General features: G+C 31.3%; 1 protein-coding gene across 1 annotated transcript; it reads right to left on the reverse strand.

Annotated features, from left to right (window-relative positions):
- Positions 1-11,412: 11,412 nt before the first annotated feature.
- Positions 11,413-12,039, reverse strand: LOC141703732 (uncharacterized). The gene has a single exon (XM_074507161.1). The coding sequence runs from the start codon at positions 12,037-12,039 to the stop codon at positions 11,413-11,415; it is 627 nt and encodes a 208-aa protein (XP_074363262.1).
- Positions 12,040-21,024: the final 8,985 nt, after the last annotated feature.

The raw sequence follows: 21,024 nt of genomic DNA on the forward strand, positions 1-21,024 counted from the left end.
TTGTTTGTAGCATTTGTATTTGAATAAGTTGTGTAATTCTATTTCTTTAGGAATTCTATTTCACATTTTGCTCTAAGTTGCTCTACCAATTTTTGCAGGCAAAAATTCAGAAGTTGATGGAAGAGGGAAAGGAGGCTGAAGCAAATGCAGTTGCCTCTGATGGAAAGGCCCATGCACCTAACTGGCTATTTGGAAGGACTGGTACTAAGTTGGTCTCGACGTCAACTAAGGCCTCAACTGCACAACAAGTGCAAGAGTTAACTGAAAAGATAAGCGTCCTTGAGAGCAAATTGGAGGCCAAGTTCAACAGGAACTTACAGGAGAACATGGCTTGGATGGTGAAAAAATTGGGAGAAGCAAATCATGTATGACATTCAATCTCTAAGACGTATGCCACGATTTCCAGTGATCAAGAGGAAAATTGTACTCTAGTCACTCAAGGCACTCAAGGCGCAACTTCTTAGTGGCTTTGTTCTTTGGTGTTTCTGTTCGTTTGAAGAAAGATTTGATGTACTTTTGGTGTTTTAAATTTATAATTGGGTGTATGTAGTTTGGTGCTTTCGTATATTTAGAACTTGTTGGATGCCCGATAGAGCTGTTTCTGTTGGATGCCCGATAGGGCTGTTTTTGTTGGATGCCTGATAAGGCTGTATTGTTGGATGCCACTTATGGCAAGTATCATGTAAAAACAAACCTGTTATGTCCAAATTTTATGTTTACAAGTGTTGCATTTTCCAGAATATGATGTTGCATATTGCATTATATTGTGTTGCATTTGATTATAATACTGTTGTAACTTAAAAAAGGGTGTTGCATAATGTGGTATATACTGTTACATTTGAATAAAATCAGTGTTGCATATGCATCAAAATTGTGTTGCATACACAATATGGGCCCCACATATGATGTGGCAAAAAGGGTCCCGCTACTGACGTGGCATTGTGGGCCCCACATGCTGATGTGGCATTATAGGACCCAGCTGACGTTGCGTGTTGACGTGGCATGCTGATGTGGCTCTGGAACCCCCTGTTGCCGATGTGGCATCTGATGTGTCAATTGCCATGTAGGACCAAGTGTACTATCCTGTCTGGTCTAATGCAACACTTTCTGTTGTTGCCAATAGGTGATTTACTGTTGCAAAATCCACCTGATGCAATACTTTCAAGTGTTGCACAAAATGTTGCATTAGGTGTCTACGGCCACTTCAACATTGGCAACCCCCCATTGGTGTTGCCTATTACCTTATGCAACACCATTTGGGCCTTATGCAACTGTATAGTAGGGGTTGCCTATATGCACTTATGGCGTAGTGTACTTTTATATCTATCGATGTGGGATGTTACCGTTATAATTCCTATAGACACAACTAAAGCTTCTGGACTCCTAATTCGTTATAATTTCTACAATTACAATCAAAATGTTCGCGATTTCCTTAATTAGGTTAAGCTCTCAATGACACATCAACCATCATAAGAAAAACATATTACAAATAAACAAACACAACAAGCCTAAAAATTGCATTACCCTTTGATAAAGGGATTAGCTAATCATGAGATGAAAAACACATATATTAGCATCATAAACAATGAGCATAAGAGTTAAATCATAAAAATACAACTTTATAATTTACTTTGAACTCCAGACGAATCACTTCGATGCTTTTATATTCTCCAAGTGCCCTTCAAGAGTACGACTATCTAATTCTATTATATTCTATAATACAATATAGACTTATTCTTCTATATAATATCTCTAAAACCTAATAAAATAAAAAGTTTTAATGATTTTTGAGAAAATGGAAGTAATATTTAGAAATCGAGTTATGGCTCAAGCATTATTATATTTGCATGTACCGCAATAAAACCGAATTTTCTCATAAAGGAATATCTACAGCTCAAGGAATATTTTAAATGTAGTATCTTTATTACATGATAAAGGAATATCGTGTCCTTGAAAATAGCTGTGCCATTATTTAAAATAAATAAAAAATAAAAGATAATTATCTCCAGAATACTTTCGGGTTTTCCTAACCTTTACCAACAGACTCTCGGTCTAAAATATTTTCTCATACGCTACTCACTAACATTATCATTTTCTACCAATCATTAACAATCGGGTAAGTATTTTATCTGAATCGTAAATATATTTTTATAATTAATTAAAATAAATATATTCAAAATATAATCGCCTCCGGAATACTTCCAGGTTTTTAATAACTTTTATTGACCGTCTCTCGGTCTATAATATAATGTCTTACACCACACACTAGCGTTATCATTTCAAATATGGTATTTTACTATACCAATATTTTTAATAATTGAGTAAACAATATATCTCAACGACGTAAAACAGTTTAGACAACATCATGCTCATATAGCAGTTATATAAAAATAACACAACACAACAGCATTTTTAAAGGTAGGGTTCGTAAACTTGCCTAGAGTCCAAGATATGTTTTTTGACTTTCACTCATTGCAGATTTTTCTAATCAACAAATTTCATAATCTTAATTAGTATTCTTAATCCCATCGACCACTTATACTACTATTAAATATAATATTTCCCAATTACGGTTATTTTACAAACTTGAGCTAACTAATAATCCTAAGTTGTAATAGACGGTCATAGAGTTCCGCTATAGTTGACTTTCACGAAAGTTACTATTACGCGAATTACACTCTAATATTTTTAATAAATCGAAAATTTAATATTTCAATACGAAACCACCTCAACGATTTTTATGAGTATTTTTAATACTTATCATAAAATTTTCAGCTTTAAAACACGAATTGAAATAGGTGAAAAAAAATTTAAAAATTCGGTCAACTATGAAGTTTTACTATTAGCACCTTGTTTACTAAAACGTTGATTTCTCTCAAACCATTAACTCAATTATTGCACCGTTTTCGCGTGCCTGCCCCATATAACATCTAGAAAAAATTACTCAATAGTAGTTTTCTGGTCAAAGGGGTGAAAATCCCGAAGCATATGTTCAAGGGAGTAGCCATTTTCGTAGTTTCCCTTTGCACGACCTCGGCTCCCGCATTTTTATAAAATTAAAAATTCAACCTCTTAAGCTTAAATTTTACAGAGACTTTCATTACTTTTCAATTCAATTACTCTTCCAGTTTTATAATTTTTAACAATGCTTAAGGGCCTCTTTTAAGTCCTCAAAGTCAATACCTTATAGTAGTTTCATTTTCTCGAAGACGTTAGATAAACTGACTTTTCTCCTAAATCGTAAGTCGTCTCAAATTGATATTTATATGGTTACAAACTAAAAAATAATACCTTGACATTCATATCCATTAGTGTTTATAATATATTTTATATTTCGAAAATATGCTTCAAAATATTCATAAAGGTACACGAATATTATAACGGCTATACGCGTAACAGTTTCCTGTTTAACTATGTTAAATCCATTTAACAACCCCCCAATCCTCAAATCCATAATATTTATAATTGACTTGAATAGCTTCTAATATTCTAGTTGTATGGTGTGCATGGATGTACTACTTTCCAGCTAGCAACATACGCGTAATACTTAATTTCCTTTCGCAAGTTCGATTGTTTCTCAAAAAAATTTCGCGTCATACATTTTTATCATAAATTCCTTACTATAATTCTCGTATCCCTCGATGTCCCATAGAAAATGGCTTTTTGAAATATCGGAATTTTGTGAAAATGAACGACTTTTACATACACTCATTTATAACGTAAAAATGTAATATCAACTCCAAATCTTAATTTAAATACTTGTATATAGTGTGGTCATAAAATTATTTATTAAACCGCAATATTACTATTCATGAAGGTCTTTTACCGATATCAAAAATTTAGGTTTTTACACAACTGGAGCGACCATAATTACTGAAGAAAAGTCAGCTACGAATTTTCCTTCAAAAAGTAAAATCAATTTAGGAAACATATTTTGTATACTTTTATTATGAATAAATAGGAATATATATTATGATATATACATAGATAGACATATACAAAGAGAAAGAGATTATTTTTCTGCTTCTAAGAGATTGAAGGTTTTCTTCTTATTCTGATTAATATTAATTATTTGTTCTTATCTTATGTGTTTCATTAATCTAGTTATGAGCGAGGAGTAGAATTTAATCTAGGGTTAAGTTGAACCCTAGTTATAATTGATATAATTTTCCCAATCCCCCAATTACGTTATATTACAAGCTCTCGCTATACAGTTATGCTTAATTAACAATTACATGTTAGATGTGATTATGTGTATTGTTTGAACCTAATATCTATTTGTCAACGAAAGTTGGATTTAGGTGGTTGTGAATTATCTAATAAGGACATGAACTTCATCATGAAAATAGGTAGAACAGATTGTTAGGAAGTTAGGCGCTATGTTTAATGTCTCTAAATTGCATGATACCATGAAAATAGGCTTGATTGTATTTTAGAGAAGCCATTAGTACTCGAGAGAGGTTATCGGTATTTTGTAGGGCGCGTTTTTCCTCTTGAATAGTATAGACTGAGTGGGGCGGGAAATCATAATTGCATTTATTCATGCTAGTTAGGATACTTAACTCTGGATGTTTTTAGTTATTTGATTAAAACAACTTTTTTTCTTTAGGTAAAATTTTAATTAAACAATCTCAAAAAAAATTTTGTTACTTTCTTAGTTAAATCGAGTGAAGAATTACAAGTGATTGGTACATTTGTCTCTGCGGGATCGACTCTGACTTACCCTACTACATTATTAGAAGGATTTGTTAGGTATTATTATTTGATAATGACAGCTTTGTCACTAACTAATACCATTTTTTATGTGTTACCAGGTAATTATAAAATTGTCAGACATCTTATCGTTAAGTTCAAATATATGTTATCAGCAAGTTGACATACGATAAGTAAAGAAGAAAATAAATAACATCAAGTAAATAACACGTTGAGTTTTAGCCAGGTTTGACCCCTATGTATAATGGTCTGTGTCATGTTCCCTTACCAATTTGGTAAGAGAAAATTTTTTAATAGCTGAAATGATATGATTACAAGATTCAATATATATAACCCCTTTATCCCTTGTTCCCGATAGCAGCTTGCTGATAATACCTGTTCCTTTGAGTGAATTGCCCTCTAAACCCTATACCAAACATGTATACCCTTCCCTAGTAATATAACTCCCTAGAACCTTGTTATCCAAGCTCAACTACTCAGCAATAAATGTTTGCACCTTGAACAATACAAGTTTAAATAGAAATTATAATCGAAACTATGAACTCTATGTATATAGATTTACGTGGATATGTTAGAACTCAAAATAAGGATATTCACTGAATGCAAAGTTTTATTTTCTAAAATGGTTTGTGTATACTTTATAGATCAACATCAAAACAAAGTATACCCAAGTATATTTATAGATCAAGTTAACTTTTAAATAAATCAACGATACTTCCAACCTTGACCAAGTCTCACAGTAGTTTTATACTATTCAAACAATTAAGATAATCTAAAATACATTTAACCTAAGATAAGATAAATTTGAAAACAATTAAAAACAACAATCTTTAGTTTAAATTTAATACCAATCCATAAGTACATTGTTTGGATAAAAACGTTGTTAACAACTTACTATAAAATAGGAAATCATTTTGTACAAACGAGCTTGAATATCTGAAGAGCTCTAATATATTTAAACATGTAAATATATGACAGAGTCCTTACACAACTCATTCCTATTAAGTCTCCTTGAAATCCAAAAGTTATATTTATCCTTAATAAGTTCCATGCGGTATCTGAAAGCTAGTTGATTAACCTGTTAAAACTTTGTTAGCTTGCTTATAGAATAAGTCTATCATGAGAAGTAATTTCAGCAAAACAATGTTAATAACATACACATATATTATAATCAGATTGCTAATAGAATAAAAAACAAGCTATAAGTTTGCTCACAATGTGATCACTAAAATTATAAATTATAAGGGTATAACATTCATCCCCCCTCTTCCCGCCTAGTTTTGAGATCCTTGTTTTCTAACAACTAAAGAGCTCTACATTATTAGATGTCTAAGATGAATATATCATTTCTCGTTCTATATATTTGAAGTAATTATTAAGAGATAAGAATTTGAGATTAAGATATCTATCTGGTTCAATGGACTTGGTAATGAGTAGATTTATCACTGGTAAATTTAATGTTAAAGCTAAAAATAAGATTTTCCCCATAAGTTGAGTAGTATAAGTAAATGGGAATTTACCTTTTTCTAGGGCGTGGAAGATATAGAGAATAATAACATAAATTAACTGGTTGAAGCTAGAAAAATTTGATAACCATGTGTTGATGTTGGCCTCATTTCAGTTGTCAACTTCATTGGAACTATGTATACCCCTGTTTAATTGTCTTTTTTATGCATTTTGTACATAAGGGGATCCCCTTCTATTTTGTAACATCTCACGTATAAGAATAAAAGTGTTCGGGGTATTAACGATGACAAGTTTACAACTAATGAATATCAAATTACTATCTTTTTGGATGACCAGTGGTGGGTTGTTGGGTCCCTATGCATTTGGTTGTGGGTTTGGATTGTATGAATGGTAATAAACTCTAGATGAGCCTGAAGTGAAGAGACACGGCTAAGGTTTTGTAATTATGTTTATGGGCTCGAAGTGGACGTCAACCCCGTATAACGAGGTGTTTGTAACATCTCTCATCGATAAGAATAAGAGTGTTTGAAACCTTTGTAAGGAAAAGTTTACAACTAATGTATAATAAATTGCTAGCTCTTTTTGACTGGCATGTGGCAAATTGTTGGATCTGATATATATTCGATTATAGATTTTGATGTTATTAGTAACCATTTATCTCTTACCTCCGTACTTCATTGTTACTCTTTTATGTCATCGAGAAACAGCCACAATCCTATGCTTCGGCTAAAAAGCTAAAATCTAAAATCTAAGTCACATATATTGTATCCCGGGAATTGTTAGAACTGGTGTGTGTATGGTTAATGCGAATATGTCAAAGCTTTTCATTGTTCACAATCTCATAGTCCATTATTGAGGATTCGTGTGACATATCATATGTAAATATATGTAGGTCAAAGGTTCCTACTATTAAAAAATTCATAATCTATTAAACTTGGTACAAATTGTGAGAAATTCCACTACTTGAAAACCTTCAATAGACATCCGATGTCCTAGCGGGTGTAGCTAAAGGTACCCCCATATGACATCGGTTATGAATCTGATATCTAGGAACAACTTTAACATCGATTCCGGATTAAAAACTCGATGTATATTCTCTATTTTTATACAGAAACTACATTATAATATTTCTAAATAGCTGTCTATATGATCTAATTATGAACCTTAACTATTAATATACAAATTATAAATCAGTATTTACAATGTTTATAAAATAAAACTGATGTCACAAGCCCGCTTTAACATTGCTTTTTGAACAATAGCCAATATAAGTTCCTATTTTTGACATCAGTTATAGTTTCTTACCCGATGTGTTTTTTTCCTTTTTAACATCGGATTAGTTTAGGGAACAGTAGTCTGGCTACCTATGTAACATCAGTTTTAAACATTTGACAGATATATATTTTTAAGTACATCAGCTTCTTTGTAGTTTTATTTAGGAACTAATGTCTATATACCTTTTTAACAACAGTTTTTAAGAAAATTCGTGTAGGACATGATGTCTAATTATAGTTTGGACATTTGTTTGTAAAATTGATGTCTATAGGCCTAAAAATTAGCCTATACAGTGATTATATTATATGCACCCAAACATACCAAATTCCAACCAAAAAAACTAGCTAAAACATAAACACAAACCAACAAATAAAATCCTCCACACTCTATTTGTAATTATCACACCATATATCAATCCTAAGTTTACAAATATTTTAACATAACTAATACACATAAGTTTAAAAGTAACAGAAGCAAGGACCTACTCATAAGTGCACTAGAACCAGGTTTTTATCCAGCTGTTGCCACGAAAACGTTACATTACTCTATAAAATTTTTAGTTTATTGCAATACATTGAAGCTGCTGTTGCTAATAATTGTTAGTGTTGCGCTGCATGCAATAGTAGAGGTCATAGCGTTGCATTAGATATTTTTTTTATTTAATAAATGTGACATGGAAATAAATGTGCGTGGCATGTTGGGACGCACAATTGCTAACGTGGCATGCTAACGTGTCATATGGGTCCCCACTGGAGGGGTAATTTTTGCTGATGTGGCAATTTGTTGGGTCCCATATTCGGGTCTCACTGGTCACGTAGCACCAGTGGGGTCCCGCATGTGGGGCTCAACATGCTGTCGTGGCATACTAGCATGGCACAAATGGGGCCCACTTGCTGCACGTGGCAACTGACGTGGCAGCGGACGTGGTACTTAGGCATTGCATTTGCTTTTCTGGTGTTGCAGTAGTTATTTAATGTTGCCTTATTTATTGTACTATTCTTAAAATTTATTTGTTATATTCATGTTCCATTTTTTTTAAATCATTTTTAATTGATCCAACCGTACAGATGATGTTACCTACTAATTTTAGAGATGTGTAATTTTTTTTAAAAAAAATAGATTTTTATATCAGTTGCTTTTTATAATAGTCAAATCACGGTGCACATGGGTTCCCATTACGTAGTCTTGTTCGGGTGGTGATTCTATTTTTTTTAATTTTTGTTCAACGATCCAACCTACGGATGATGATACCTACTAATTTTAGAGATGCTCTAAATGTTTTTTTAAAAAATTAGATTTTATAGCGTGTGTCCTTATAATAGTCAAATTTCGGCTGAACACGCGTTCCTATAACCAAGTCTTGTCCCGAGTGATGATTCTATTTTAAAAAAAATTGTTCAATGATCCAACCATACGGATAATGATACCTACTAATTTTAGGGATGTCTAAATTTTTTTAAAAAAAATTAGATTTTACATTGTGTGTTTTTATAATAGTCAAATTACGGTCAACACAGGTTCCTATAACCAAGTCTTGTCTCGAGTGGTGATTCTATTTTTAAAAATTTCTTGTTCAACGATCCAACCGTATTTTACCTACTAATTGTAGAGATCATTAATTTTTTTAAAAAAATATATTTTAAATCGTGTATTTTATAATAGTAAATTACGGTCAACACGTGTCCTATAACCAAGTCTTGTCCGGAGTGGTGATTCTAGTTTTTTAAAATTCCTGTTCAAAGATCCAACCGTACGGATGATGTTACCTACTAATTTTAGAGATGTATAATTTTTTTAAAAAAATTTAGATTTATATCATGTGTTTTAATAATAGTCAAATTACGGTCAACACGGGTTCCTATTGCCAAGTCTTTGTCCCGTGTGGTGATTCTATTTTTTGAAAATCTTTTTCGACGATCCAACCCCACGGATGTTGTTACCTAATAATTTTAGAGATGAATATTTTATAAAAAAAATATTTTTATATTGTGTATTTTTATATTAGTCAAATTACGGTCAAACCACGGGTTACTGTTACCAAGTCTTGTACCGGGGTGGTGATTCAATCCATCATACAGATGATGTTACCTACTAATTTTAGAGATGTACAATTTTTTTTAGAAAAAATTAGATTTCATATTGTGTATCTTTATAAAAGTTAAAAAAATTATATTTATATCATGTGCTTTTATATAGAATGTAATATATTGGCAAAAAAAGGAAAGTTTGGGGGAAAGTTTGGTGAGCGGAAAAAATCCCGCTCAACCAATTTTCACACCGACAAGCCTTCAATTTTCATTTTTCAATTCATACACTCTATGTACTCTCTTCCTCTTTCTTATCTCCTTCTGTGTCTTCTCTCTTTCTTATCTTGTCTCCCTCTGTTTACTCTCTTATATCTTCTTTATCACACATAATATGTACATCATTAATCAAGGATTATTGATGTGAATGTTTTAGGGGTTTAGGTATTATTTTCTATCGCATGGCTAATTTGGAATTATGGCTTGAATCAGGTTCGGTTTTTGGACTTGAATCAGCTTCAATTTTGGAGCTTCGATTTAACTCTAGGCTTAGAATCTGAAACTTATAATTATTTATTTTCAAGTTTCGATTTGGTTTTGATTTGGGGCTTTTACAGGTAAATCTCAAACTTATTGCGATTTAGGGTATATTTTGATTTTGGGGCTTCCGATTTAGAGGTTATGTTTTTAAGGATTTAGTGCTCCTTCATATATTTATGGGTAATAATATGTGTATCTCTGTGTTTTGTGTGTGTGTGTGTTGTGTTTGTATCTCTGTGATTTGTGATTTTGTGAGAGTTTATCGTAATAACTCAGCAGTGTTAATGCCTTGTAAATATATTTATATTCATTATAGAAGCAAAGAAGGACAAAAAGGCTTGGAGGAGTTTGTGGGAAATACTCAAAAGTATATTCCGAGAAGAAGAAGAAGGTATATTCAAATCGAGATTATGTGTGTAGTGTGTTTTGATTTTAGTTATGAAATCAGGATTGTAGTTTGTGGTAAATTACTTTTACTATGTACATGTATAAGACTGTATTATGCTTCATAATTTCATAAATTCAAACATATGACTGTTGTGATATGCTTTTTTTTTTGTGTTTTTGTGCTTTTGGGTCAAGAACATTTTGGGGTTCACCTATTTAAGCATTACAAGGATTATCATTTTTCATGATTCTTTAAGAATTGTTTTCCAAAAGTTGAGGTATCCGTGAAAATATCACTGTAGGTAATATCAGGGTCTTCAGAAAATATAAATTGGGTATGTTTGAGTTGGTTTTAAATGCATTGTGGATTGTATAACTGATTTCAAATTTTCTTCGGGTAGCTGTTGAGAAGGAAAAAATAAATTTGTTCTACAGAACGGTGCTTTTGATATTTGCACTAATTTGAGCCCGTTTGATATATTTATACCATTTACTAACAGGGGAAAGAACATCTTAAAGTTTCATTTAAGTGTGTCTCAAAAGTATTGACAGCTACTCACCTCATGTATTTTAATGTTATATCGAAGATGCCAAAGCCAAGACTTGGCATTCACAATATTAGAAAAACATGGAAGAGTTTCATTTTGGATTTTCAAAGGAAATATTTTAGTTGATGTCATCTTGACTCTTACAACAAGAAGGCCATTTTTGTATCTTATCTCACAAAAATAATCTTTAAAATTCACATGATGTCCCTTTCTTAAAAGTTGCCCAACACTTAAAAGATTATGCTTAAGATCGGGATAATAAACACTAGAGATATAGTGTGTACCTTGCTTTGTTTGGATCGGAACATCTCGACACCCTTTGACGACGAGCCTATTGTTGTTACCCGTCTTGACTTCTCGTTGGACACTTTCATCAAAATTCACAAAGCAATTTTTATTTCCGTTCATGTGGTTGCTACAACCACTATCGATATACCAACATCATCAAGTGACTCTTCTTAAACATTGCTAACAAGAAGCATACTTTCATCTTTCTCCTCAACATCCTCATGTAGAAAATTGGAAACTTTTTCATCATTAATTCTTTTATAACAATCTTTTTTCATATGCCCAATTTGATGATAATAATGGCATTGAAAATTAAAAGAATTACCTTTTCCTCTTCCATTGAAACCTCCACGAGCTCTTCCTCTTGCTCTTTGATATGAGTTAAAATTTTCACTTTGCACCTTTCCTCTTCCTTGTCCTCGACAACGAAATGATCCTCTTCCACCTCTTCCTCTAAAACCACCACGACTGGTGTCCTGAACTTCAAAAACTTGCTCGGAAGGAGAGAGGTTAAATTGCTTGATACGGAGTTCATGAGATTGTAGTGAACCCAATAATTCTACAAGAGAGAAAGTATTCCAATCATTTGATTCTTCTATGGCCACAACAACATGCTCATATTTTCGAGTCATACTACGAAGAATTTTTTCCAAGACTCTTTTATCCGAAATATATTCTCCACTAACACGAAGTTGATTAACAATTAAAATTGTTCGATTATAAAATTCCTCCACCATTTCACTTTCTTTCATCTTTAGTAAATCAAACTCACCTCTTAGAGCTTGAAGTCTCACCATTTTTACTTTTCTTCACCTTTGTAGTCCTTGTTGAGGATGTCCCATGCCTCCTTTGATGTTTATGCCGTTGAAATTATCTCAAAAATTACTTCATCCACCGCTTGATAAATAGAGTAGAGGGCCTTCTTGTCCTTCTTTCGGTTCTCCATTAAAGAGTTCAATTGTTGCAGTGAGAGATTGGCTTGATTCGCCGATTCTTCATAACCATTTTCAACTATCTCCCAAAGATCTTGAGATCCATATAACACCTTCATTTGAATGCTCCATTGATTGTAATTCTTTCCCGTCAAATGTGGAAGTTGAGGTTGCGACATATTATTGTTGGAAGACATCACTTAACCTTGCTCTTGATACCACTTTGTAGGAACTTAAGTATAAAGGAGTTGGAGATTAAAGAGAAGAAACCTGTTCTCAATAATCCATACAACTAACTCACACAAAAGAGATATAAACTCACACTTTTATTGCACTCAAAAGATTATATAAAACTTGATGATTACAAAGCTTGAAAGAGTGTCCTATTTATAGACCTCCATAGAACCTACTAGAATATTATTTAATATCAAACTCCCTAGGTACATGAAAAGCTAAAGGTAATGAACTCAAATGACCATGAAAAAGTCTTGAACCTCAAAGGTCTATTCTAGGTGCTTCCAAGAACATTCTACATTATTAAAATAATAATCAAAATTTAGCTTATAATTATTTTAACAACAACATGTTTATTATTGTACCAAAATGGAACTATGTTTGCTACCATTTTCGGTAATTATAAAAAACGTAAAAAGACCCAAATTCATTAATTTAGATTTATCACCAAAGAAAATTTTGAAGAGCCTAATTTTATTTTCTGCAATTATGTGTCACATGATTTAAATAATCATTTTCTAGTATAAACGTGAATCATTTACATGTTTTCCATACACAAAAAAATACATGGGAAATTGGCATAAAAGATTTTTTATTTTGAGATATATATCAATAATTGTTTTAAAAAAAGGTAGTAGTCTGCTTTGTGTAGCTAATACATATGTTTAAACCCAGCTCGATAAGAATTGAAGTAGACCTATGGATTGTTTGTTTAGCCTGACCGCGACGACGGGACGTCGGGAGTTTAATGGAGGAGTTTGTAACACCGTAGTCCAACATCGATAAGAATTGGAATTTCGGTTTAGTTTAGAAGGAAAAGTACTACTATTGTGCACCAACAAATCATGATATTTTGGGAACTTGTGGTGGCTAGTCGTTGCACAAATTGGTTGCATTTAGAACGGTAGGCTTCAACTTATTTGACACGATTTTCAAAGAAGGTTGAGACTTTGACCTGGTTGTCATAATATGTGTATTAACACCTGTGATGATGACACCATATATCTAACATTCAAGAATACTTATGGCAGTTTTTGTTTTTGGTTTAAAATAACCAACCACCGACACAACCAAGTTCATGCATATGTTAGATCTATGCTTTAGAGTATATCGACACCAATTTCAATTTTTTATATCTAACAGAAGTGTGTGTGGAAATATTTTTGTGTTTTGTGTGATTATAAACTTCTTAATATATTAAACAAATAAAAAATTATATATAATATGAGAAAAAATTTATAAAATTAGTGTTTTCAAAAGATGAATGTCTAATTTGTGTTTTTTGTTTGCTAAAAAAATTCTTATAATGCTATAAAATCGTCTCCTAAAATCTTAATATACCATTATAAGTGAAACATGATTTGTTTGGTCGGTTGGTTAACACCTTCGTAAAAAGTACATTAACACTTAAAAAATAAAATTTTAAAAAAAATCAAGTATTTGATATAACTACAAACTATATGAATTTTCTTATCCAACTTAATATCTAATTGCATTTGTATTCTTTCTTATCTTTTTTGTAGGAAATCAAACACGTTCGAAATTAATTTTAGGAATTCAAATTATAATATAAAAATATAATCAATAAATCAAAAAAATTAAAAAATTTATCTAAAAAACTAATATCAATCTATCTATATACTATATTATACTATTATAAGAAAAACATAGTTTAGTTTGGTTGATTGGTTAACACTTTCCAAAAAAACAGCCTAAAGCTTATCATTTTTCATTAAAAAATAAAAATAAAATTCTACGCTAGAGAGCACGCTGACTTAATGTATACATTTCCTTCTCAGCAAAAAAATACTTTTAGTTTATCATGAGACTAAAAATATATAATTAATTTAAAAAATGATATATAGACAAGTTATACATCCATTAGTCCGGCCAAAGTTCTCACACTCAGCACACCACGTAGTTGTCACAACACTACCTATTAAAAACCTTCTTCATTGGCCATTTAATTATATCAAAAACATATTTTGATAAATTATGAAATAAATTTGAAAAAAATAATTTAAAATAATTTATATTAAAATTAATATCATAATTTCAAAAACTTATTTATTTTGTTCCATAATTACCTTTTAAAATAAAAATTAAATATAATAATAATATTATATAATAATAATAATAATATGATAATAAGTATTAAAATTAAACCATACATCACAAAGGTTATATGTTATTTTAAGCCTAATAGGCTATTTTAGGCGTAATAGACTATAATTGACGCACGGGCGGACCCAGAATTTCTAGTGGGCTCGCGCAAATTTTTTTTTTTCAATCTTGTATAAAGATAAGGGAGCAAACTAGCAATAAATTATTCATTTATAGTGGAAAATAAAGTAAAATTTACTTAGAATAAAAATAAATATTTGACCTAACACTCATTAAGTGCATTAAAATTAAAAGATACACATATTTAATTCAACAGTATATTGGTACCCACATTCAATTACTTGCATTAGATTCAATTATAAATAAAAAGAAAACTAAATAACTTCAAAAAAAGAAAAAATAAATCAATCAACCCAACTCATCAAATAAATAAATAAATAACTTACATAGTTAAGAGCAAAAGTCGATTCTAAGATGATTGATGAACAATATAGAATTTTAATGGGCAGCTAAAATTTCATGTCGGCCGCATGGGCCTGATCCGTTCCTTTTAAAAAATAGTTAAAAAGACTCTCAAAAACATTATTAATATTAAAAATAAGAAAAACATATATATTTGACTCTTCTAAAATGAATTCAAATTATAATTTTCTCTCAGTCGGAGACAATTAATTCTTAATACTTAACACACATCATATGGTCACAAATACTATATTTAAAAATTAAACTAAAAATACATGAAATTGGAAAAAACATAAAAACTTACATTCTCTTACAGTCTTAGATAGGCCAGCATGAAATACGATTTCTTATGTTGAAATAGAATTTCTTATATTTAAAAGCGCTAATAATTAAAAAATTGATGTTTTTGAAGTAAAAAAAAATTTGAATTTTGGTTTTTATAAAAATTTTAGTTTTAAAATAAAGAATTTATGGTGTACATATAAAAATAAGAGTAGCTATATCACATTTTTAAAACTTTTGATTTTAATAATATTGTATTGACATGTGATGGTATTATTAAATTTTAAAATAAATATAGAGAATATTACATTCATTATGAATAATATTCTAAATCTTAATATTTTAAATATCCGTCAAAAGTATAATATAAAAAATAAATATAAAAATATATGTATCATTAATTTCAATACTACATAGTTATTCTATTTTATTTAATTATCTTTTATATTTTTTATTTTTACGAAATTTATCATATAAATAATAATATTATATTATAATCACGCGGTGCATCGCACGGGTTACAGGCTAGTTATTATTGTGCTTACAACTATGTGAGCTCAACTATAGACTACTAAAAGACAAGAATTATGAGTGTAACAACTCTCATATCATCTCCCGATCTAATACTTAATATGTGTCTATCATATCATTTATAAAAATAATTCCTCTCCGATTCTTATTTTCTAACATCCAAATCGACAACTAAATGCATACCCGACCCGACACCCCACCTAGGTCAGTACGAAAAAGCTATTGATTTGGTACACATTAGTTTTTTACTTGTATCTATAAAGGATGTTACAAACACCACCTCTTTTTGGATTAGGCCGAATTTTTCTTCTTACGCGCACACACATACGGAACCTGAGCAATGTCTCTGAAATTCCGGATGGTAGAGCTCTGATACCATTTTTAAAATCAAAGCTCGCCATCGAATATATACCAGATATAACCTACTACCACTACGCCATAAATGCACATAGGCAACGGTTTTTATCCAGCGTTGCACGAAAAGCGTTGCATTATCTACAAAACTTTCAGTTTATTGCAACACAGTGGTGAAAGCGTTGCATTACATTGAAGCTACGTTGCTAATAAATGTTAGTGTTGTGCAGCATGCAACAGTAGAGGTCATAGCGTTGCATTAGATATTTTTATTTAATAAATGCTGACGTGGAAAATAAATCTGAGGTGGCATGTTGGGGACCCTGGGTGCTGACGTGGCATGCTAACGTGGCACAAAATGGGTCCACTTGATGATGGCAGCTGACGTGGCACTTCAGGCGTTGCATTTGCTTTCTAGTGTGCAGTAGGTTATTTAGTGTTGCATTAGTTATTGTACTATTCTTAAAATTTATTTGTTATATTCATGTTCTAATTTTTTTAAAATAATTTTTAATTAATCCAACCGTACGGATGTTGTTTCCTACTAGTTTTAGAGATGTGTAATTTTTTTTAAAAAATAATAAATTTTATATCACGTGCTTTTTAAATAATCAAACCCTGGTGCACACGGGTTCACATTATGTAGTCTTGTTCCGGGTGGTGATTCTATTTTTTTAAAATTTTTGTTCAAGGATCCAACCATACGGATGATGATACTTACTAATTTTAGAGATGTTTATTTTTTTTTAAAAAAATTAAATTTTATATCACATGCTTTTTTAATAGTCAAATTACGGTCAACACTGGTTCCTGTTACCTGGTATTATCCCAAGTGATTAATCTATTTTTTTAAAATTCTTGTTCAACAATCTAACGTATGGATGATGATACCTACAATTTTAGAGATGTCTAAATATTTTTTAAAAAATTTAAATATTATATCATGTGTTTTTATAATAGTCAAATTACGGTCAACACGGGTTCCTATAACCAAGTCTTGTCCCAAGTGATAATTCTATTTTTTTTAAATTTTTGTTCAATGATCCAACCGTATGGATGATGATACCTACTAATTTTAGAGATTTCTAAATGTTTTTTTAAAAATTTAGATTTTATATCATGTGTTTCTATAATAGTCAAATTACGGTCAACACGGGTTCCTATAACCAAGTCTTGTCCCGAGTGATGATTCTATTTTTTAAAAAATTTTGTTCAACGATCCAACCATACGGATGATGATACTTACTAATTTTAGAGATGTTTATATTTTTTTAAAAAAATTAAATTTTATATCACGTTTTTTTTAATAGTCAAATTACGGTCAACACTGGTTCCTGTTACCTAGTATTGTCCCGAGTGATTATTCTATTTTTTTAAAATTCTTGTTCAACGATTCAACCGTACGGATGATGATACCTACTAATTTTAAAAATATGTAAATTGTTTTAAAAAAAATAGATTTTATAGTGTTTTTTTAATAGTCAAATTACGATGAACACGGGTTCCTATAACCAAGTCTGGTCCCGAGCGGTGATTTTATTTTTTTTAAATTCTTGTTCAATGATCCAACCGTACAGATGATATTACCTACTAATTTTAGAGATGTGTAATTTTTTTAAAAAAATAGATTTTATATCGTGTGTTTTATAATAGTCAAATTACAATCAACACGGGTTCCTTGTAGATTCTTGTCCCGAATGATTTCTATTTTTTAAAATTCTGGTTTGACAATTCAATTATACAAATAATTGTTCCGATGAATTTTATCATTGTCGTCTTAATTTGACATATATTTTACACTAGTTATACAATTTTATTAAATATTTAAAATTGTAAATATTTATTAAAATACTAAAAATAATTAAATGATGTTGAGACAGAGATCTGCACACTTTCCCAGGCCAAAAAATTAGGCGGCTATTTTCCCCCCTTAAAATAATTCACGCTCTTTCCTTCTCACTCTCACAGTGTACTTTCCTTCTCTCCTCTCACTATTTCTCACTCTCTCCTTCTCACTCTTTCTCTCTAAACTCTTTGGGCGGCCAAATATCTTAGCTTAGTTTTCTAAATCTGAGCTTCGAAGGCTGATATTCACTCTCTCCTCTCCTTCATTTTTAGTTGGTGGATTTTTCAACATTTTTTCTAAATCTGAGCTTCGGTTTCTAAATCTGAGCAACATTTTCTAAATTTGAGCTTCGTTTTCAACTTGCAGATACTTTGGGGGCTTTGCATTGGTCGATTTTGTAGGTAATTTTGCAGATATTTTGAACTTTTTTTGATTTAGGGTTTATTTTTAGGGCTTTTGATTTGGGGTTTTAGTGTTTCGATTTAGGGTTTATTTTTAGGGCTTTTGATTTGGGGCTTTAGTATTTTGATTTGGGGCTTTAGTATTTTGATTTAGGTTTAGTTTTTAGGGCTTTTGATTTGGGTTTTTAATTTCCTGTTTCAAACTTATAATTTAGGGTTTCTTTTCTCTGTGTTTTAGGCTTGTGTAATAATGTATGTATAACTGTAATTTAGTTTGATTTGATTTTGAATGTTACTGATGTTGTATTGTGTGCTTGATAGGGGGATTTATATCACTGGAAGTAGCTTGATTAGTGCGGCAATTAAAGCGCTTGGTATTATTTCGAAGAATCTCATCAGGTTATACTCGAATCCTAACTTTGCGTATTTGTGCGTTGTTGTTTTGATATGATTTTGCGGATCTATTTTAGTAATCAACTTAATCTGTTTTGGACTGTGCATTGCTGGTGATGTATGTACTATTTTCATTTGATTTCATGTTTTATTTAGGAACAATTTTAGCCTTATGCTTCTTCTGGTATTAATTTACACTCACTTCTCTTTTTACAACGGTATAAATAAAGAAAAATATCATGATCATATGTTATTCAGTTTTACAACAGTAGTGATGATTTTAGATTGTAATGTTAACACTTTGAAGTTTATGTTCTTCTGTTGTACTTTAATCTATGAAGTTTATGTTCTTCTGATGTATTTTTATTTTTAATGTTAATGGATGCAGTAGCTTTCTTTTCACTTTTAGTTCCCCTGATAAGCTTTGTTTATATTTCTATGCACTTGTGTTCATCATTAGTTTTCAATTTAATGTCACTAGCATTGAAGATTAGAATCAGAAAGTTGAAGCAACAGGAAAAATTACTAGTCAGCTTAGAAATTCTTGGATAACCAGAATAGCATTATATTTATTTCATTACATTGAGTTACTGTATAACTATTATCTTATTGTACCGCATTGACTTGCAAGTAATCTAAAATTACTGAAGTAAATGCAGTGATAATAAAATTATATACTCGCCATTAGCATAATAATGCTCATCAACCTAAAATTCCTTTATGTACCAGTAGACTCTTTTGGTCTCACCTCCATCTTTCACGACATAAATGCATTCCTTCATTTCTCTGTACATTGCCTTGAGAATTGGAGTCTCATAATTGCCTCTGTTGCACCTCCATTAACTTTCATCACTCTCTTGTTACTTGTACCGCCATATGTCTTCTTCAACTATTTCTTAACTACTGCATGACACATATTACTTCTTGTACACCTTGTGTTATTCACCAGCTCTCTATTAGTCAAGTATAAAACCTTAAGTTCATTGTCACATCTACTCTATTTTTTGTAGGTGAAGGTAGGTTCAAACTAAGTTTAGACATTTGTAATGGACTCTGAGAGTAACGTTTGGATATGACTACCAAGATATAGCACAAAATACGGATAAGGGGTGACAGATTTTTTAGATAATGTCTTCCCAGTTTGTGCGAGGGGCAACAAAATGAAGTGCCCTTGGAAAAACTGTATTGATCGTAAATGGCATACAAGAGAGGTCACCAATGACCATCTTGTTTGTAGTGGTCCTTTCCTAGTACATGTCAAATAAATTTAGAAACTTCACAAATGAAGCCAAAGGTTAGTACGAACTTCATGGTAATAATATCGGGTCCAGATTCTCCAAGCAATAATATCGACGTGTATATGCAACCTTTGATTACGGAGTTAAAAGAATAATGGGATGTCGGCCTTGAAACTTTGTTTCCTTGACTGACCAGAATTTTATGTTGTGTGCACGCATGATATGGACCATTAGTGATTTTCCCGGATATGCAATGTTGTCCGGCTGGAGTACGAAGGGAAAACTAGGTTTTCCTGTTTGCCATTACGAGACTTCTTCATGTTATTTAAAACACAGCAGAAATATGTGCTACATGAACCATAGGAAGTTTCTTGAGCCTACACATAAGTGGAGGCTGGAAAAAAAACTTTAATGGTGACATTCAAATAGGACGGATTTCACCAGTTCTATCAGGAACTGATATTGAAGAGTTGTTGCAGGGGTATGAAAACCATTTCGGGAAGGGCATGAAAAAGTTGAAAAATGAATCTCCTTTCAAAAAGAAATCAATTTTTTTTATTTATCATATTGGAGACATAATCCACTTCGACACAACCTTGATCCCATGCACATTGAAAAAATGTATGTGATAAAATATTAGGCACTCTACTTAATATTAGTGGCAAGTCAAAGGATCATTTAGAAGCGTGTTTCGATTTACAAGAACAGAATATAAGAAATCCCCTTCATGTTTTATCTGCTGATGGAAAGTCATATGAAATTAGACCTGCAATATTTGACATGCCAAAAAAGGAGAAAGAAATCTTTTGCTCCGTATTAAAGAATGAAAAACTGCCATACGGTTGTGCTTCGAATATTAGTCGGTATGTAAGCATAAATGAGAAAAGGTGGTTGGGTACAAGAGCCACGATGCTCATTTCATGCTTCATTATTTGTTACAATTTGCCATGAGAAGAACATTAAAGCCGGAGGTTGCATTACCGTT

This window comes from Apium graveolens, unplaced genomic scaffold, assembly GCF_009905375.1.
Source record: "Apium graveolens cultivar Ventura unplaced genomic scaffold, ASM990537v1 ctg7048, whole genome shotgun sequence".
Lineage (NCBI taxonomy): Eukaryota > Viridiplantae > Streptophyta > Magnoliopsida > Apiales > Apiaceae > Apium > Apium graveolens.

Bases quoted from the DNA above. Each gene is read 5' to 3' on its own strand.
- LOC141703732 (XM_074507161.1), bottom strand. From the start codon at position 12,039: ATGGTGAGACTTCAAGCTCTAAGAGGTGAGTTTGATTTACTAAAGATG.